Genomic DNA, 20,839 nt, shown 5'->3' on the forward strand with positions numbered 1-20,839 from the left:
CCTCCGTGAGGCCTTATTGGATCTCTCCGGATCCTGTGCAAGGTGGGAGGTTGCTGGGGGGGGTCCTAGCTTTGCTTTCACCTGTATTGAATTTAACATGAAGGGAGAATGTGCACTAAAGAGGTAGGGCTGAAGCACAGAAGAGATGCTAGGACTACAGTATTTATGTGGGAGCCTCCCACATAGAAATGGCCCTGAGTTAGGGATTGAGCTCTGAGGAATGATGGTGTCACAGGGAAAGCCTTTGACCTCACCCCCATGCCTGGGGAAATGCCCAGTTTTGGGAAGTAAATGAAAAAACCTGAGAAAGAAAGGGGAGTTGGGATGGGTAGAAGAATAACCAGGTCAGAAAGAGCAAGCAGAGACAATATGCTTTTTAAAAAACATTTTTTCCCTTTCCTTTACCTTTGACAAAAACCTCTGGGTGCTAAACATCATTATTTAAAACTAACCAGGAAGATTAGTATGTCATTTTGTGTAATTAATACGTATTGAATCATTCGCCTAGAAGTAGTATCTTTGGTGAAAATGATTACCGTGTAGCTTAATCATTTAATAAGATGTTTTAAACCATCTGCATTCAGGTGTCATAGGTGTGATTTGTTTGAGGAAAACTGATAAACCCGGGTGTTGCTGCACAAGTCAGATGCACTGCTTTATACGTTACAGCTGTCCGCTCATTTGCTGACTTCAAGTCTGAAGATGAACTGAACCAGCTTTTCCCCGAGGCCATTTTCCCCATGTGTCCAGAGGGTGGGGACACTTTGGAGGGGTCCATGGCACAACTAAAGAAGGGCCTCGAAAGCGGGACGGTGCTGATCCAGTTTGAGGTAAGACCCTCTGGAGGCTGAATCCCAAGGCCTGGGCTACTGCCGTGTCGCCTGTGAGGCTGCCCCAGCCTCTGAGCAGCAGAGGAAATGAGGCAGAGACACAAGCCCTCCTTTCCTCGGCCAACATGATTGTGTGTTTTGCAAACCAAAAACAGTCAACTGAGTCTCTGTGAGGACTGACAGGGTGAGGCCTGTGCTTGTCATGGATAACAGAGCACAGCAGGCAGCCCCACCTCAGGCTCAGAGTAGCAAGCAGGGATCAGGATGGCCACCCTCGCTGAACTCTGTCTCACCCTCTTATTCTAGTAACATTTGGTAGTTATGGAGAAACATGCCAGAAACTGAGGAGGAGGGACTCTGAGCGTATTTAGCTGCCAACACAAAAGCTCAAAACTCCCAGCAGTAGAAGGCAGTGGAGAGGCAGTTGTGGGTGAGCAGCCCAGGGTGGGTGAAGGAGCCAGCTCTCTGACCACCCCCAGCCGTGCACTGGAATTTGGAGCAATTAGTGTCATTCCATGAGGGCATAGTGTCTTGCCCTCCCAATTTGCCCAGAACCCTGTAAACACAAGAAACCAAACTCAAACGCCCGTCTTCTCCAGGGGAACCTGTGATCCATAGGATTCAGGCTGTTGACAAAGGTACACACATTTTTTATAAAACCAAAGAAAACCAAAGGAGACTCAGCTTTTAAGCCAGTTTTACTGATTACTAACAGAATTAAAATAGAATGTGTTCATCTTCCAAATTTATTTTCTTATTTTTATTTTTTAAATATGTTGTTGTTGTTGTTGTTTTTTAAAATAGAGACAGGGTCTCACTATGTTGCCCAGGCCGGTCGTGAACTCCTGGACCCAAGCAGTCCTCCCACCTCGGCCTTCCAAAATGCTGAAGTTACAGGCGTGAGCCACCACACCCAGCCCATCTCCCAAATTTATTTAAAAGTAGAAGAAAACAGAGTAATTCCTGTAATAAAAGAACACCAAAAAGCATAAAATAGGTCAACAAAAGAAAATAGATCATTATTAGAAATAACAACAGTCTGGGTTCATAAATTCAGGAAGAGAGTCTCACATGGGACTCAAGAACAGAAATCAACAATGCATTATTTATTAGAAAACCACATAAAGGAAAAAGAAGCAAAACCCAGACATTTGTGAAATGTGTGTGACTGCAGAGTAATTGGGGAAGGCTTGAGTAATAGGAATGTTGAAAACGAAGGAATGCAAAGCAGAGAGCTGTGAGTGAAAGGTTGATTTTATGATGCATGTGAAAATACATTAAAGCAATGTGTATTGAACAGTGTAGAAAGCAAAAATCCACAAGCCAGAAAGTAAAAGTGACTGACTTCCCCCCCAAAAAACAATCAGCAGGGAATTAATTAATTAATGTATTTCTTTATTTAGAGACAGGGTCTCTGTCACCCAGGTTGGAGTGCAGTTCTGCCATCTTGGCTCACTGTTGCCTCCACCTCCCAGGCTCAAGTGATCCTCCTACCTCAGCCTCCTGAGCAGCTGGGACTACAGGCATGCACCACCACTCCTCGCTAATTTGTTTTGTATTATTCTTTTGTAGAGATGCAGTTTTGCCATGTTGCCCAGACTGGTCTCAAACTCCTGGGCTGAAGCAAGCCACCTGCCTTGGCCCCCCAGAGTGCTAGGATTACAGGCATGAGCCACCACAACCAGCCATTTAAAATTTTTCATTAATCATCTTGACACAATATAAAACAAAAATTATGTACCTTATGGAAATGAAGTCTGGATAAAAGGGTAGTAACAATATAATTACTTGGGTAAAACTAATAGATATATTACTGAGTATTCTACAAAGGGAAATAGCCCTTTTTTTCAGTGGCCTACAGGAGGCTGTTCACGCTTTTGGTATAAAAAGAAGAAAACGTAGGCTGGGCGCATTGGCTCACGCCTGTAATCCCAGCACTTTGGGAGGCCGAGGCGAGTGGATCACCTGAGGTCAGGAGTTCAAGACTAGCCTGGCCAGCATGGTGAAACCCGGTCTCTACTAAAAATACAAAAATTAGCTAGGCGTGGTGGTGGGCACCTGTAATCCTAGCTACTTGGGAGGCTGAGGCAGGGGAATCGCTTGAACCTGGGAGGTGGAGGTTGCAGTGAGCCAAGATCAGCCTGGGCGACAGAGCAAGACTCCATCTCAAAAAAAAAAAAAAAAGGAGGAGGAAATATAGAGGTTATCTTCTCTGCTTTGCCTTTCAAAGTAGTTCACATTTTGAGCAGTAAAGCTCATTCATATTTTTACACACTCCAAAATTGAAACAAGTAAGAACTTAAAAGCCAGTCACACAGTGCATATCAATTTTTTGGTATTAGAGAGTACAAGAAAGGTGGTGCGAAGTCATTTGTTTATTGATTTAGCGAATGTGTCTTGGGTATTTCCCCTGGATCAGGAACCTGATGAGGGAAGGAGAGGGGGGTTTCTGGCCCCAAGGAGTTGACAGTCTAATTTTAGTGTATTTGAGGAGATATGTGTCCCAGAAACAGCTGAAGACCAAGACAGGGTAAGATGTTATTATACATAATGTATGTTCTGCAGCAACTGGAGGTCAGAGGACTACAGGAGATCCCTGGAGTGAGATGTGGAATTAATAAAGGAGTGGATAGGATTAAGTGTTGCGGGGAGGGAGCGTATTGCAGGAAAATCTCAGCCCAAACGCAGACAAAGCTCATGGGGGTATCAGGTAGCATAAAGAGACAAGCCCACCTGGGTTGACAAGTGCAGGTCCTGGGCGATGCATCCAGGTGATGACCGTCTTTCAGCCCCAGGAGAACTGGTTCCAGTTTATCAGATAGTCCACAAGGAGGCGCTGTGGGCTCTCACTGAGGAAAACCCAAAGGCTGGTGTTTCCGGTGTTCGCAAAGCCTCCTTCACGCAGGTGACTCCAGTTCGAGGTGTGTTTTACGTATGGGAATCCCGCAGTGATTTCCCTTGAAAAGTGTTCAACTTTTTGAAAAGTTTTCAAAGGCATTAGAGATAAATACCCACTCTGTCCCCTACCTGTGTTTCTGAAAGGGTGACCGTCCGACCACTCGTAGGGAGATCACCTGGGGAGTTTATTAAATCAAGTCCCCACTCAAAGCTAGTGGATCGGCTGCACCAGGATGGGACCCAGATACTGGTACTTTTGACAAGATCAGCACCTGTTTTGATGCACACGCTGTTCCAGAGGAGAGACCCAACCGGAACCACTGGTTCCCCGCTGTGCATCCAAGGCCTTGTCTTTGGAGGGTAGGGTTGGATGGCAGCGTAAGAAACAGAGAACGTACGCATTTTAGGGTTGCGTTTTAGCGTGTACACGTTTCCTTCATTTTTGTCTATACACTTCCTCAAGTAGGAAATTCAAGTAGGAGACCCTTCTTTTTAATCAAATCATTTGCAGAATTCCAAAATACAGAACAGATGAAAGCAGGTCTGCTCTGTGACCTGCGATGGAGCCAGTGGGGTCCTCAAAGCCCAGCCTCTTCAGTCTTCCCTCACTGGCCCCCAGAGCACCCTAGACTAGACAGACCGTCGTGTGAAAACCACTGTTACAGGTGCGAGACAGGTTTCTTACAGAGCAGCCAGAGGAGAGGCATACAAAAGGAAACTAGATAAAATGAGAAACTAATAGGAAAGGAAAGCTTTCATGAGCACTTACCATGTGCCACGGACTTTAAAGGATATCACCTTAGGTAGTTCTCACAAGAGCCCTGTATAGATACTGTCATTATCCCAGTTGTAGGCATGAGGGAACACAGTCTTGGACAGGTTAAGCGACCTCTTCAAGGTCTCACAGTAAATGTCAAAGGCTGATTGGAACCCAGGCAGGCCAACTCAAGAGCTGGTTCTTAGCCACTCTACAATAACCTTTGAAAATGACTACATGCTATTGATATGTGAGTTGTTTTTTAGAATAATAGAACATCTGACCTAGAAAATATCTGAGAGGCTGCTGGCCAGGCGCGGTGGCTCACGCCTGTAATCCCAGCACTCTAGGCGGCCGAGGCGGGCAGATCACGAGGTCAGGAGATCGAGACCATCCTGGCTAACACGGTGAAACCCCGTCTCTACTAAAAATACAAAAAAAATTAGCCAGGCATGGTGGCAGGCGCCTGTAGTCCCAGCTACTCAGGAGGTTGAGGCAGGAGAATGGCGTGATCCCGGGAGGCAGAGCTTACGGTGAGCCGAGATTGTGTCACTGCGCTCCAGCCTGGGCGACAGAGCAAGACTCTGTCTCGAAAAAGTATATATATACACATATATACACATATATATATGTATATATGTCTAAGAGACTGTCTCCCTACACGGAACCAGACAGATTTTAAATCCTGACTCTACCCTCACTTCCTATGTGGCCTTAGGCATGTCCCCTAACCTCTGTGGCCTCTGTTTCTCCATCTATAAATTGGGTATCTTGTGAGTTCATTTAATAATTAGATGAGATAAATACTTAATGTGTTATCTGGTATGTGGTCAAAGTGCCATAAAAAGTAACAACTATTATTATTTATAAATAAAGGGAGGCTCCAAGAGTCTGTAGAACATGCCCAAAGTCTGCATAAAAGGTGGTCACTGGCGGGCCATGGGGGCTCATGCCTCTAATCCCAGCACTTTGGGAGGCCAAAACAGGGGGATCACTTGAGGCCAGGAGTTTGAGACCAACCTGGGCAACATAACAAGACCTCATCTCTACTAAATATAAAAAAATTAGCCAGCCATGGTGGAACACACCTGTGGTCCCAGCTACTCGGGAGGCTGAGGTGAGAGGATCACTTGAGCCTGGGAAGTTGAGGGTGCAGTGAGATGTGTTGGCACCAGTGCACTCCAGCCGGGGTAACAGAGCTCAAAAAAAAAAAAAAAAAAAATTAAATGTGTTGCGCTGGGTTTGGAGGTCTGGGTCGTCTAGTCCTGGTGTTCTGATTCTCTACCTCCTCCAGTGTGGTTGGCAGGTGGGCATCCTGGCCAATGGGGGCATACACTGGGCAGGAGTAGGAAGAGGAAGGGGCTGTTCCCCAACAGGGCCCACCGCCGGTGTCCACACCACACACTCCACGACACCAAAGACCTGCCCTGGGGTAGCCTTAAATCCCTTCTGCGAGAGCTGGTTTCTATCAGCGCTTACTTTGGAGCATTTTCTTTTTTTTTTTTTTCATGAAGGGAATTCCCCAGTCCTTCCTGTGGTTTTCAGTAAACAATCACAAGTGTGTTCCAGAAAGCATTTGGTCCCAGCTGTCATAAAATCACACTTAATAATTAGCATTTCTATAGCACTTTGGAGCCTACCAAGTGTGGTGCACATATGTTGTCTCTGTTGACTCTCACAACAGTTCTGTAAAGTCGATATGGCCAGCATGATTAGGATCACCCTTTTATAGATGGAGAAAATGAGAGTCAGAGAGGCTGAGGGACTTACCCAGTGGCACACAACTAGTCAGAGCCACGATTAGAATATGTGTTAAATATCTAGGCTAGGCATAGTTGCTCATGCCTGTAATACCAACACTTTGGGAGGCTGAGTGGGGAGGATTGCTGGAGCCTGGGAGGTTGAGGCTACAGTGAGCCATGGTCATCCCACCGCACTCCAGCCTGGGCTGCAACAGAGCAAGACCCTGTCTCAGAAAATAAAACTTGAACTTACTGGTAGCAACTCACCATTGCTGAGTGTACCCAGCCTCACCCTGTCCTCCAACTTTAGCCATTCCCTTTGGTAGCCACACTGTATGAGCTACGTCAATGGGAGCAGTTTGGTGGAATCTTTGTTTGGCCCCAAACTGCGTAAATACTCTTTGTGTAGCCAGGGTAGGGTGTTCCTCTTTCTCTTATGTAAAGGAGCAGAATTGAGGTACCCACTGACCCCAGAATTACCACTTCCAGGAAGCTCTTGTTTTTGTTTGTTCCCAAGAAAAACTTGCAGCTTAATCTGCATGTTCCCTGAGTTGAAGTGCTCATTTAAGCAAAGGACAGGATCTGCATTTGGTATAGACTTTCCTGGATAAAAGCTAAGTGATGATGCTAACCTGTCCTTTATTTGAGAACCAGCTTCCCAGCAACAAAGGATCCCATCGTCCATTTTTATCTGGTGACCAGGTGACGCACAGCTTCCCTGCCTCCTTGCCCACGGTTAGTTAAGACCTCGAAAATGAGGAACACCACAAGAGAATGCCTGCATCCCCCAGTTGATGGATTACAGCAGTGGCTACAAGAGACCACCAAAGGTCATGTTCAAACTCAGATACCCGGCCCCTCCACTTCAGCATCTACCATCTTCACCAAAACCAGAAACCATCTTTTTTCTTCTGACCCCTGTTTTTACTTTACTCACTCCTACATTGCCCATTACAGAAGACAGCCATTAATGTCCAAACAAGTGACTCACTGGCTCCTGTGATAATTATAAAAGGTGCATTTGGAAGGGCAGAGGTAGCTGAAAACTTTATGAGAGGTTTAAATTGACACCTGTAGAAATTAATGAGAGCAATTATATCTTCAAGATTAGAACCCTTCAGACCGAGTCTCATTCTGTGGCCCAGGCAGGAGGGCAGCAGTGTGTGATCTTGGCTCACTGCAGCCTCTGCCTCCCACATTCAAGTGATTCTCGTGCCTCAGCTTCCTGAGTAGCTAGGAATTCAGGCCTGTGCCACCATGCCCAGCTAATTTTTGTATTTTAAGTAGAGATGGGGTTTCACCATGTTGGCCAAGTTAGTCTAGATCCCTGGTCTCAAGGGATCTGCCCATCTTGGCCCCCCAAAGTGCTCGGATTACAGGCATGATACATCATGCCCGACCCAAAAGATTGCATTTGCATTTTTAAAAACAGTTTTCCAAATAGTTTCTGTTTTTTTTGTTTTTTTGTTTTTTTTAAGGAAAGAAAACATCATCAGTATAATGTGTCTGGGATACATAGAGCAAACTGGGGGCTTTGGAATGACCATGTGGGCAGCTTTTACATTTCAAGTGCCAGTGACTCACCTAAAGGAAGTGCTGCCATAACTTACTGTTGTGTATCTATCTGAAAGGGGCCCTGTAAGAATACTTGCTAGGTTTGCCAGCAGTAGAATCTGCAGCTGGGACTGTCCGTGGAAAGGGGAACTATGGAAGGTCCCAAAATTACTAGCAACAATTTCAATTCAGCAAACCTTTCTGGGAAGGTAGGTAGAGGCCTCAAGACCCCGCTGGATGGTTTCTTTTGCCCTCTGGCTGGGTCAGATACAAAGGAAAAGGGATGTCCCAGTGTGGATGAGCTACCCGTGAGTAGTGAACTGTTAATTTGTCTACCAAGTGGTACTAGGAAAACAACCCCTTGGGGTGGGCCTTTAGTAAAAAATGAGTTACCCTCAGCTTAGTTATAGGGCACGGTGTCTAAGAAAGCTGAAATTGCTTTGAAATTTTCTTGGCATGCATTATTCACATGGTTAGCACTCATTTTTGAAAGCAGCAGATCCCATTATTCCTTCACGCTACAAATTTTGATTGAGCACCTACTATGTGCCAGGCACAATGCTGGCTTGGGGTTTATGGCAGTGAACAAATGAGATTCCTGCCTCCGTAAAGATAATGCCATAGTGGCTGATACAACAAACAGCCGTTTTGAAACTTGGTTCCTAGGAGTCGGCTCTGGGTTTTTGTGAAGGGCATGAAAGGCAATCTGCTTCTGCCCTTTGCTGTCTCCTTGCCCATGGTTTCCTTGATTCCCAGCACCCTTTCTTTTCCTGTCCTTTTCCATTTTTCTTCCCCCTTCTTGGGTTCTCAGCCTTCAGGAATTCCCCTTTTTCTGTTCATAGAGTTGACGGAGTGCTTGCTTCCACTGTGCAGGGCCTTGCCGGCATCCTCTGGTTAGAGCCAGTTGGGTGTGTGAAGCTCTCATCTGAGGGATGTGACTAGGCTGCACGCCTTTGGTTGAGCGAGATTAGAGTCACTTGATGCCTTCTCTAATGTTATAGTAGATGACTTGTTCTAAGAAGAAATATTTAAGCCAAAAAAAGCCATCCATCGCACCCCTACCACACTGGAGAGCATCTGCTCCCACCATTCAAATTTTTTGTCTTTTGGAGGCCAGAGCTGGTGATATTGATACTGTAATTTCAATACAGTTGTTCCTTAGCAACCCCTCCTAGCCGATCTTTTTATAATTTACCTTTAGTTTCAGAGCTTCTTATAACTAGACTCTGATAGAATGAGAACAAAGCATTTTAGGACATAAAAATTAATAATTTTTCATAAAATTCCATGGTTTTGTCATTCTATATCCCTGTGACTCTGCCTCTCAGCCTCCTGGTGGCTCTCATCCTAGGACAGAATCTAAGGAATCTGCAGCCAGGAGCTGTTATCTGCCTCACACTCCTTCAGCCCAGGAATAACCAAAGCAAATTGTTGTTTTTCCAATGAATTAGAAAATGAAAGAAGAATGAAGATTCTCTTAAAAGCCACGTCTCATACTCTGGCCAATATCACAAAGCCTTAACTCATTCCGTTTCATCCCTGACCCTTCCAGAAAGACATATGTGTTTACTATCACTTTCCAGCCTGTCCCTCCGCCTTCTCAGAGCGGTGTTTCATAACCAGGCTGCCAAGCAGCCCACAGGGCCTGGAGAAGAGTCGATAAATTTTAGGAACTTGAGGCCGGGCGCGGTGGCTCACAGCTGTAATCCCAGCACTTTGGGAGGCCAAGACCGATGGCTTGCTTGAGCACAGAAGTTCAAGACCAGCCTGGGCAACATGGTAAAAACCTGTCTCTACTAAAAATACTAAAATTACCTGGGCATGGTGGCGCACACCTGTATACAGATCCCAGCTACTCGGGAGGCTGAGGCAGGAGAATTGCTTGAACCCAGGAGGTGGAGGTTGCAGCGAGCCGAGATCACACCACTGACTGCACTCTAGCCTGAGTAACAGAGTGAGATTCTGTCTCAAAAAATAAAAATTAAAAAATTAAAAAGTAGGAACGTGAAAAAAATAAAAATTAAAAAAATATAAATATATGTGTGTGTGTATGTGTATATATGTGTGTGTATATATATGTATATATGTTGAGAGAGACAGAGACAGACACACACAGACAGGGTCTTCCTCTGTCGCCCAGGATGGAGTGCAGTGGCAGAATCTTGGCTCACCTCCTGGGCTCAAGCAATCCTCCCACCTCAGCCTCCCAAGTAGCTGTGACTACAGGTATGTGCCACCACACCTGGATAATTTTTATATTTTTAGTAGAGATGGGGTTTCACCATGTTACACAGGCTACTCTCGAACTCCTGAGCTTAAACTATCCGCCCACCTCAGCCTCCCAAAGTACTGGGATTACAGGCATGAGCCACTGTGCCCAGCCGAAAACCAGCTCATAAGAAACCGAGTGTTTAAATCCTGTTTCTACTAAGTTGCTTCAGTCCTATTCAGTGTTGGCCTTTGCAAACATAAATATGAGTGTGCCGTCAAACTTTCCAAAGGCCAAAACAACCTTAACTTTGATTTGTCCAAAATTTTGTAAAAGTTTTGTGCTTTTTAATTTTTTAAATAGATTTCTTTTGTTGTATTTCTTTTTCTCACTTTAGTCATTTGCATTTAAAAATAACAATTCTTACTGCGATAATTCAGAAATAACCAAAGTAAAATAGTCTCCTGACTCCTATCCCCTTCAGTTTCTTCCTCTTTGTTGTAATTTACAAACGACAATTTTGTTTGTATCCTTCCATACTTGTTCCAGGGCTCATGCAGATAAATCGTATACACATACATACACACACAAGATTGTGTCTTTACACATTAATATACACTCTGTGTGTTGCTATTATATGATCATCATTCATTGTATAAATTATTCAATACCTTGTATTTTTCACTTAAAAGTGTATGAGTAGATATCCTTCTAAATCTGTACTTTTGGTCTGTCGTATTCTTTTTACTTGCACAGAATTTTCTGGTAAGAATGTACTATCATTTAAGTCAACATTTCTTTACCTTTGGGGAATATCCAGGCTGCGTCTGGTTTTCTGAGAATAAATATTTTGCTGCAGATAAACTTCTGTGACATGTATCTTTATGTATTTCTGTTGGATAAAGCCCAGAGTGTGCACATTTAAAAATTTTTAAGCACTGTCTGGTCGGGCATGGTGGCTCACGCCTGTAATCCCATTGCTTAGGGAAGCCGAGGCACTCGGATCACTTGAGGTCAGGAGTTTGAGACCAGCCTGCCCAACATGGCGAGACCTGTCTCTACTAAAAATACAAAAATTAGCCGGAGGTGGTATCATGTGCCTGTAGTCCCAACTACTCAGGAGACTGAGGCATGAAAACCACTTGAGCCTTGGAGGGAAAGGTTGCAGTGAGCTGAGATCGCACCACCGCAGCCCAGCCTGGGCAACATGTCTCAAAAAAAAGAAAAAGAAAAAACGTAAACACTGCCCTAACACTTTTTAATATATGATTTATCTTAGTACTTTACAAATTTATCAGCAGATCATTACCGCTGAGATACATTTAAAGTCCTTATAGTAATTAAAGCCTTTTTCTGTAGCTGTGCTTTTCTGCTAGACCACCTCAAGTTGATTTTATTTACACTTTTGTTGTTTGAAAAAAAAAAATCTCTTTTTCCCACCAGGTTAGCTTTACTATGTTCACTTAATTGTATATTCACTTAATTGTTGATTATATTCACGTAATCAGTTAGAACTAAAATGCTGTGTAGGTAAATTTAACTTAGCTTCCCGCCTTCTGCCAGTTAACCCAAAATCTCTAATAAATCATTAGTTTATTCCTAAAATGAACTCACAGAGTTTATTAGAGACTGCAGTTATTTAAGAAGTTGTTCAGCTGCCTGATGGTTATGAACTAAAGCTGTAAAGATGGTGAGTAACTGAGCTCTTGGAGTGTTTGGAAATTCTAGACATTTAGCAAATGTATAAGATATGGCACCGTTATTATGACCCAGACTCTTCATGTTAATTATCTTCTGGGGAGTTCTGTTTCATTTGTTTATTTAGTAAGAGAAAAAACACTAACAGAAGCCAGTTTACAAAACAATACAATTTGCAAAAATGTAGAGGGAGAAATTCTTTTTACCCTCCCTATTCAGACTGCAAACACATCTTTATTAAGGATGTTGGCCACAATTTGGTGAATTTGTCATACATCCCTGTAGGGCAACTTGGTTATATGTATCAAAACTCAAAGGTCCTAGCACTTTCAGAGGCCGAGGTGGGTGGATCACCTGAGATCAGGAGTTCGAGACCAGCCTGGCCAACATGACGAAACCCTGTCTCTACTAAAAATACAAAAATTAACCGAGTGTGGTGGTGGATGCCTATAATCCCAGCTACTCGGGAGGCTGAAGCAGGAGAATCACTTGAACCCCAGGGGGTGGAAGTTGCAGTGAGCCAAGATCCCACCACTTCACTGCAGCCTGGGTGGAAGAGTGAAGCTCCATCTCAAAACAACAAAAACCAAAACAGCCCTTAAAAATATTATTTGGTATAGTAATTCTCTTCTTAGAAGTTTGCGTAAAAAAAATTTCAAAACAGCCTAGTGAAAAAGTAGGATAAAAATTAAAATAAATTATAGTGAACGGCCAGGCACGGTGGCTCATGCCTATAATCCCAGCACTTTGGGAGGCCGAGGCGGGCAGATTACGAGGTCAGGAGAGCAAGACCATCCTGGCTAACACGGTGAAACCCTGTCTCTACTAAAAATACAAAAAATTAGCCGGGCGTGGTGGCGGGCACCTGTAGTCCCAGCTTCTCGGGAGGCTGAGGCAGGAGAATGGCGTGAACCTGGGAGGTGGAGCTTGCAGTGAGCCAAGATCACACCACTGCACTGCAGCCTGGGCGACAGAGCGAGACTCTGTCTCAAAAAAATAAAAAGATAGATAGATAGATAGATAAACTAAATTATCGAGCCATTAAAGATCATATGTGTAAAAAATATGACATGGGGAAATAGATACTATATAATAAGTATGAGAAAGCAGCTCGAAAATTAGGATAGTTATTTCCCAGAATACTCCATTAGATGCTGAGATTTTCCATGGCCAAATTAGCTTGAGATATGTTTAGCTGATCAGAATTTAACAAATGTATGCATTATGCATTGCAGAACTTGTCTTGTTAGAGATTCATAGAAAATAAAATATTTTCCAAATGTCTTGACTTTGAAACTTTTTCTGAGGAATACTTACTATCTTCTTTTAGGACACTTAGGTTGACTAGAACACAGCATAAGAAGTGCCAATATAGCTAGGCGCGGTGACTCACGCCTGTAATCCGAGCACTTTGGGAGGCCCAGGTGGGTGGATCACTTGAGGTCAGGAGTTTGAGACCAGCCTGGCCAACATGAGGAAACCCTGTCTCTACTAAAAATACAAAAATTAGCCAGGCATGGTGATGCACACCTGTAGTCCCGGCTACTTGGAAGGCTGAGGCACGAGAATCGCTTGAACCTGGGAGGTGGACGTTACAGTGAGTCGAGATCACGTCACTGCACTCCAGCCTGGGCAACAGAGAGAGACTCTGCCTCAGGAAGAGAAAAAAAAAACGTGCCAATGTGTTGTTCAGCCTCATTTTTTGCTTTTAAAAACATAGTATATAAATGTATTATGTGTTTACATATATATGCTTCTGTTCATTTGTGTGCATGTAGGCACAGAGAAAATAAGCCGGAGAAAATATAGGAAAAGCTCATCTCAGAGTTGTGAACTTGCTGATAATTTTTTCTTTATATTAGTGTGAATTGCCCAAATTTTCCGCAAAAAAAAAAAAAAAACACTTCCAACACTGAAAAACCTGTGTTTTTAAATTCCCATAGAGTTAATAAAAACCACTGGTGAAAAGGGATTAAAAGGAAAAACAGTCATATAGAAAAGAAAAGATAAGCCTTGGAGTCACATCTGAGTTCTTCCTGTTCTCCTGTGATCTCGAACAAAGCATTGAACTTGCAAAATAAGAATATAGTTAATACTTCTTACAGGGCTGTTGTGAAAATCACATCAGGTACCATACGAACATGTCTAATACGTGAGTTTAGATATGCAAAGATTGTGTTGTTTGAGATTTTTGGTTGTGATTACATGTGTAGAGAAGTACCTCTGTAAAGGAAGTTTACTATATATTGGGATAAATGTTTTTCCTGTGGAAATAGACTCCTGAAATGATGAATGAAATGCTTTCGTCCTTAAAGGAAGGGTGTGGTTCACTACACTGAACTGGAGGGAAATGATTCTAGACTAACTTAGATGATTTCCATTTAATTTTGAGTCAGAATTCTTTTTCCCCCCATCTAGTTGCTTTTAGCTCTGGTCAAATAGTTGTCATAAATACAAAGTTTCACTTACCATTCTCCATTACCTGAGACCCAGACCCTTCCTATGGCATTTTTTTTCAAATTAAAAACAAAAATTATTAAAGAGTTTAGTCAGTTTCTCATGAAACTGTAGAATTTCTTATTGGGAAGATTTTCTTTTAGTATATAACACATAATCACTTTAAAATGTTAAGATTTTGGTACTGTGAATGATAAAGTATGTTTTCACACTTTCTTCATCTGATTTTTGCAATGCTTTCTTTTTTCTCTATTTCTCACATAGCAACTCTATAGAAAAAAGCCAGGTTTGGCCATCACGTTTGCAAAGCTGCCTCAAAATTTGGACAAAAACCGATATAAAGATGTGCTGCCTTGTGAGTATCCGGCATGAATGCCTCCTTCCCCCCTACACTGAGATAATGTTTCCCTTTTTAAAACAGATTGTCTGGTATTCTGGAACGATTTTCAGTGTGTCTGTAAACACCACCGTCTTTATTGCAGCCATTTCAGACTCTGAACAGTTGGGGAATAGTGTTTATGCTAATGAGGCAGAGCTGCAGATGGGGCTGGGAACTGAACTCTGGTTTACTTGGTATGATAAAAATAATGCTCGGAATAATCGGTCAATTTTTCTCTTCCCCGCAGATGACACCACCCGGGTATTATTGCAGGGAAATGAAGATTATATTAATGCAAGTTACGTGAACGTAAGTTAGGAATCTGGATGATGCTAAAGAGCACACTCACCACTGTCACAACGATGATGAGGGCCTGTGTGGGGCTTTGCAGTTGACACAGTGCTTTCCCGTTCACCACTGCATTTCAGTACCACAACAGCCATGGGAGGGAAGGCAGAATAGTCTCATTTTACAGAGGAGAAAACTAAGGTTCGGAGAGTTAAAATAATTTGAAAAGTCACAAAGCTAACAGAAGATGGGACCAGACTTGTTGTGTGTTTCTAATTCAGTCGTCCACATGCCCCTGTACTGAGCTGCTTCCATTCAGGTGTTTGTTTTTGCTAGTGGTGTGTTTGTGACTGTCTGTGGTATGTTTGTGACTGTCTGTTTCTCTCCATGTAATGAGTGTCATCCTGCCTTAAAAAAAAAAAAAGAAAAAGAAAAAGAAAACCTCCTCTGTACATATAAGCCAAAAAGAAAAAGTGGAACGTTTCACGTGTTATGGGAAAAGCACTTATTTTCTCTCTAAAAATGCATCTTGGGCAACTTACTTGGCCTCTCTAGACTTCCATTTCTTCTATCTGAACCTGGGGTCAGACTTTCTGTAGCCAACCAGATAGTAGTATGTGATCTTTGCATTTGAAATGTAACCACTTAAAAAGATTAAAAGCCGCTCTTAGCTTGCAAGGTGGCAGACAGATTTGGCCTTCAGGCAATACGTGGTCTGCCAACTCCTAAATAGACAGATGATTTCTCAGATTAAGTTCTCAAGTTATAGCAAAGTGTCAAGAAATGCCCTAATAAAAATTGGTCTCATCAGTGATTCCACCTGTTCCAAAGCATCTATGGGATTCATTCTTAAAAGCAGAGCATCAGAAACGTTAGAGGCAGCAACACCACAAAGCCCAGTCTTTTCATGTAATCCCAGGACTGAGGAAGCCATTTACCCAAGCACCAGCCAAACTGTGAATTAGAAGCCTGCCTTTACCTTGCTCACCTGAGAGTGAGTGAATCCCAGTGCCAGCCCAGAGCTCAGCAGGTTCTGAGTGTTCTTTCGTCAGGAGGACTCAGTCCAGAGGGCAGAAAGGAAAATGGAGCAGGAATATTTCCACCTGAAACATTCATTTCAAAACATTTCAACATTGAATGTCAAGATCGACCAACTTCCAAGCATTTGAAGGCATGCAGAAAGCAAAGTGCAACAAGAATTGGTGGTGTAAACCTGTATGGTGTATGCTTTAAATAAATGTAAATAGATTTTGATAGAAAACCCTGCATAGGGAAAGACTTAGGGGTAGGATTGGTACATAGACTGAAAATGCAGATAGCCAGTATTGATTATATTTAGGATAGAGCAATGAAAGTCACGTAAACTCTTCTGCCATGTCACAGATAGATTTCTGATTTTTGCCTACTGAATACCACACACTTCTATCTTAAAGATCTGATGCTGGTGTTTGTCAGATATTTTTCAAGAAGCATGAGAAATAACTTGTTTGATTTTCCTTATTTGCTGTGAATTGATAAAGAGATATTTTTCTGGTGCGATGTCAGTTAGCAAGGAGGAGAGTTTAAAATCCAGTTCCCTGTGCACCCTGGGGCAGCAACAGATTCTAATACTTTACCAATTTCTTGCCAGATGGAAATTCCTGCTGCTAACCTTGTGAACAAGTACATCGCCGCTCAGGGTCCCCTGCCGCATACCTGTGCACAGTTTTGGCAGGTCGTCTGGGATCAGAAGTTGTCACTCATCGTCATGTTGACGACTCTCACAGAGCGAGGGCGGGTAAGTAGCTTGATTTCCAATTCAGATGTGTGCAGTGTCACACCCTGCTCTGTGGAACATGAATCTCAGCGCTGGGAAGGGTCTTCACTGTCTCCTGGTCCAGCCCGTATGTGACCCTAAGTATCCTCTACAGAGCAACCAATAGACACCCCTAGTGACGGGAAGCTCAGCCCTCCTCTTCCCCAGTCCCAGCTTGGATCCATTACAACAGGCCAGAAGGCACTTCTCCTAGCCTTACTTCATGTGCCCCAGATCCCCTGCCGTGACAGGCCTTGCCCATTCAGGACAAGTGCTGGTCCTGAAAGAGCAATGTGTGTGCCAGGTTAACAGTGGCCTTTGTAAAAAGGGGAAATTGCATCACTGTGCCATTTTCCATAGAATCCGTTCGGGCAGCTTGGCACTGTCCCTGCGTTGTCTGTCTGCGCTTCTTTTCCCTGTAAAGTTGACTCTGCCTTTTCAGCGGGAAGTCATTCTTCTCCTCAGAGAAAAGGGAGTGCCCCCAGGAATGGTCTGTTGTCTTAGGGCTGATGACAACACTAAAGGTTGGTTGCACTGGATAGCAGCCCCCTTCTTTCCCTCGTTCTGCTTCTTCCAGCTTGGGAGAAAAGGCCCTTTCTGTGATCCAGGAGGCCTCAGCTTCCTCCAGCCACTCCTATGGCTCCTGCCTGCCAGCTCTGTGCTGCTGGCAGCCCTTCACTTTTGTTGATGTCCACGCTACACCTGAGCTCATCTGAGGTCTCGCTTGTGACCTGGAGGGTTTGTTTCCCAGCCCTTTCTTTCTCACTGAAGCCATTCCAGCTGCTTTTGTCAGTTTCCTGCATTAGAGATTCCCATCTCCTCTGAGGTCTAGCATTCCCTTCACTATCTCTGGCCCTGGAACTTAACCTCCCCTGTTTATCCATTGGTAGAAACCTGTTCTTCTGAAATCCAGGGTGCATGTTTCCTCTCTCTCCTGTTGCAAACTCTTGGATGACAGGATGACCTCAGCCCTTTATCCTGAAGACCCTAACCTGCCCGCATCTCCACCCACCAGTTCTTCCAGATTAGGAATCCATCACTCCAGGCAGCAGCTTTGCACCTTTCTCTGAGAGATGAAACTTTCAGCATCTCCCATTTGTTTTCTCCCATACCGTGCATTTAGTAGAGTGGGACTCCCAGCAGGTGTGCAGCTGGCTGGAGTCCACCCCCACTCACCAGCCTCGCTGTGCTGCTCTCAGGTCTGCAAGTGCAGAGAGAGGCTCCTTTGAAGCCTCATATCCCCAGCGGTCAGTGGGGCACTCCTTCACGAGATACTTGATTTCTCCCTTTTAAAATTCCTACCCAAAATGTTTTTCTTTGTGCTCTCCCTTAAAGCTCATGGGTTTCTTCTTAGAAACATTGCATTTGAATAAGTTATTCTCCCTCACTTTCCATCAGAGATGTTTCTTTTGGAGAGAAATACCATTTTGTACAACTCTATGTGAATAATACAGGTACTCTTCCTGGCCCACTGGCTGTCAGAGGCAGGGGCGTTGAGGTCAGAGGAGGCGTTTGAGTTCTGGCACCACCGCTTTCCACTGTTTAACTTTGCACAGGGCTCTAAGCCTCAGTTTCCACATCACTAGAAAGGAGGTGGTAATGCCTGTCTCCTGGGATTGTTTTGAGCATTAAGAATGAGCTACCCTGGGCTGGCTGCCCCTCCCATAGTGGGTGCTCCACATGGCATAGTGAGTCCGGATCCTGGCCCCCTTGTCTCACAGGGCCAGAGGCAGTTAGGTTTGCTGCTCTGGGCAACATTAGGGAACCCTGGGTTGCCATGAGGATCATGTGAGGTGATAGGAAGAGGTTTGAGGCAGCACAAAGCTCTATAAACCTCCTTGCTCTTGTTATCTGTTAAACACACTGTTTGATAAAATGCGCACTTAGGCAACGAGGCTCTTCGGCAGAGGACTGATCTCTGAGTCAGGTTTCATCAGACCCCATGGTTCATTCAGCAAATGGATCTAGGCACTGATTCCTTCCACCTCCTGAACCCAGACCCATCTGCTCATTCATAGATAGGACACATCTACCTAAGTGTCCTCACATACAAGGTGCCTGAAGCTGAAGCTGTCAGCCATGCACCTGCACCCAGGTGGTCCACGCCCTGAGCTCACCATTCTGGCCAGAGGCACCCATCTACCCAGTCACCCGAGCCAGGAACTGGAATCGGTCTTACCCCTCCCTTCTCTTCACTTCCCACATCCACTCACCATGGTCTGCCACTGCCAGTCTCCCCTCTGTCCCCCAAACCTCCACCTTCTCTCAGAGCTTTTGCATTTTTCTTCCAGGAGCAGCAGCAGCAGCAGCAGCCTCCTTAGTGGCTTCCTGGCCTAGAGGCTACCCCAGCCCCTGTCTGGTCCATCCATTGGCACGGTTTTCAGCGATACCTTTCCAGAGGGTTGCCTGGTCCTTCCATTTCCCTGCTCAAACCCTCTGGTGGCTCCTCAGGTGCACCAAGTAAAGTCTCACCTTGAGACTGACTTGTACCTTCTGTGCAGGTGTATTGTACTGTCTGTCTGGGGTACACCACGTGCCTCTTTACCTTTTGACCATACGTGTCCCATTCCCTCTGCCTGAATGATCTATCCTTGCCTTGCCAACCTGATGAAGACCCTCGTGCTTCAATACTGAGATCTCCATCCCCTCTCTCCGGGACATTGCCTCCTCCTCTGTGAGCCACCTGTGTCTCTGACTTCCCTCTTTCTTTCCTTTTCACCACATTCCCCCACACCGATTCGAGAGCACCTTGAGGATGGTGCCACATCGTGTCTAATTCATCTCTGCATCCCCAGGGATGTTTATTGACTAAGTGAGCAAGAAAGCAAGCTTTTCACCATGAGGCCTTCTAAATTTGACCCATGACTCCCTCTAAACCCTGTCTGGTCCATCTTCCTGAGATAGTGCTCTTTCTTCTCCTTTGACATGTTATCCATTGTTAGAAACCTGTTCTTCTGAAATCCAGAATGCATATTTCCTTCCTCTCCTGTTACATTCCCTTGGATGACCAGATGACCCGAGCCCTTTATCCCTAAATTCCTATCTCATCCTCATCACCACCCAGCAGTTCTTCTGGATTAGGAGTCAGTCACTCCAAGTGAGCAGGTTTGTCCCTTTCTCTGAGAGCTGAAATTTTCAGGATGTCCCATTTGTGCTCACCCATATCACGCGTTTAGTAGAGCAGGACTCACACAGCAGGCGTATGGCTTGTCTTCCACCCAGCTTGCAGCTTGTTCCCTCTGGTCTAGAAAGACACATCCTTTCAGAAGCCATCTCCCTGGTCAGCTTTCCCTTCTGGAAGCCTCTTCTGGAAACCACACTTGGGGCCTGGAAAATGAGAAACAGGCCCCACTCAGGCCTGCGAATCCCTGAGGACGGAGCATTCTGAGTTCTTCTGGCAGCATCTGCCCAGGGTCTCGTCCCCAGCAGCATGTTGCCGGCCTCCCAGCTTCAGTGACCTTCGTTGTCCATTGACGCTTCTCCAGAAGTGCTTCTTCCCTCCCTACATACACTCAGCTTTGCATATGTTACTGTTTAATTTAACCACAGCCCTAGGAAGGTGCATTTTCTGTCATTCCAGAGTATTATCAGCCTGGCTAAGGGCTCACAGGCCTGTTGTGTCATTCCAGCTCTGCCCCAGTTCTCTCTGTGTGATCTGGCACACATTGATTCATTCTCTGAGCCTCAGTCTACTCATCTGCAAAACAGAGACAATCATAGTACCTACCTCATAGGGTTGTTTTGAAGCCAAGGTAAAGCCGTGTTCATGAAAGGCACCATTCAGTGCTTAGCATCTACAGTTCTGAAGATATGAGGCTTCAGCATCATCACCCCTCATTGCAGCAGCATTAATGTGGAGGCTGAGGCCCAAAGAAGTTAAGTAATTTGCCCGAGATCACTAACCAAATATGTTTAGTAGAATTTATTAACCAAGGTTGAAACTCAGGATCTCCATAGACTTGTTCTTTCCACTGCACCCCCAATTTTTTCAGATCCAAATTGAACTGCATTTCTGTATTTGGTCAGAGGTAAAGAGAGTCTAGTACTGTCAGATTCACTGTGGAATAAGGGGAACCTCTCTGGCAGTACAGATATTCGTAGTTCTGCCTTGCATAGGTTGATCTCATCAGAGAATATCTTCCCTGTAGTTATCCTGTGGGCAGGACCATTGAGCGCCTACAGGGCAGGAATTTATCCTTCCTGTGCAGATGAGGATGAGAGAGAGGGCTTGT

At 44.5% G+C, this 20,839-nt stretch overlaps 1 protein-coding gene across 6 annotated transcripts in view; it reads left to right on the forward strand.

Annotated features, from left to right (window-relative positions):
- Positions 1-20,839, forward strand: part of PTPN3 (protein tyrosine phosphatase non-receptor type 3) — a 161,181-nt gene that overhangs the window by 133,677 nt on the left and 6,665 nt on the right. For all 6 annotated transcript variants that reach the window (XM_033237859.1, XM_033237861.1, XM_033237860.1 and 3 more), the window contains 4 exons: positions 670-830; positions 14,410-14,500; positions 14,772-14,833; positions 16,443-16,589. In XM_033237859.1, coding sequence (XP_033093750.1) covers positions 670-830; positions 14,410-14,500; positions 14,772-14,833; positions 16,443-16,589 — 461 coding nt within the window. The remainder of the gene's footprint in view (positions 1-669; positions 831-14,409; positions 14,501-14,771; positions 14,834-16,442; positions 16,590-20,839) is intronic.

This window comes from Trachypithecus francoisi, unplaced genomic scaffold (assembly GCF_009764315.1).
Source record: "Trachypithecus francoisi isolate TF-2019V2 unplaced genomic scaffold, Tfra_2.0 Lachesis_group16, whole genome shotgun sequence".
Classification (NCBI taxonomy): Eukaryota; Metazoa; Chordata; class Mammalia; order Primates; family Cercopithecidae; genus Trachypithecus; species Trachypithecus francoisi.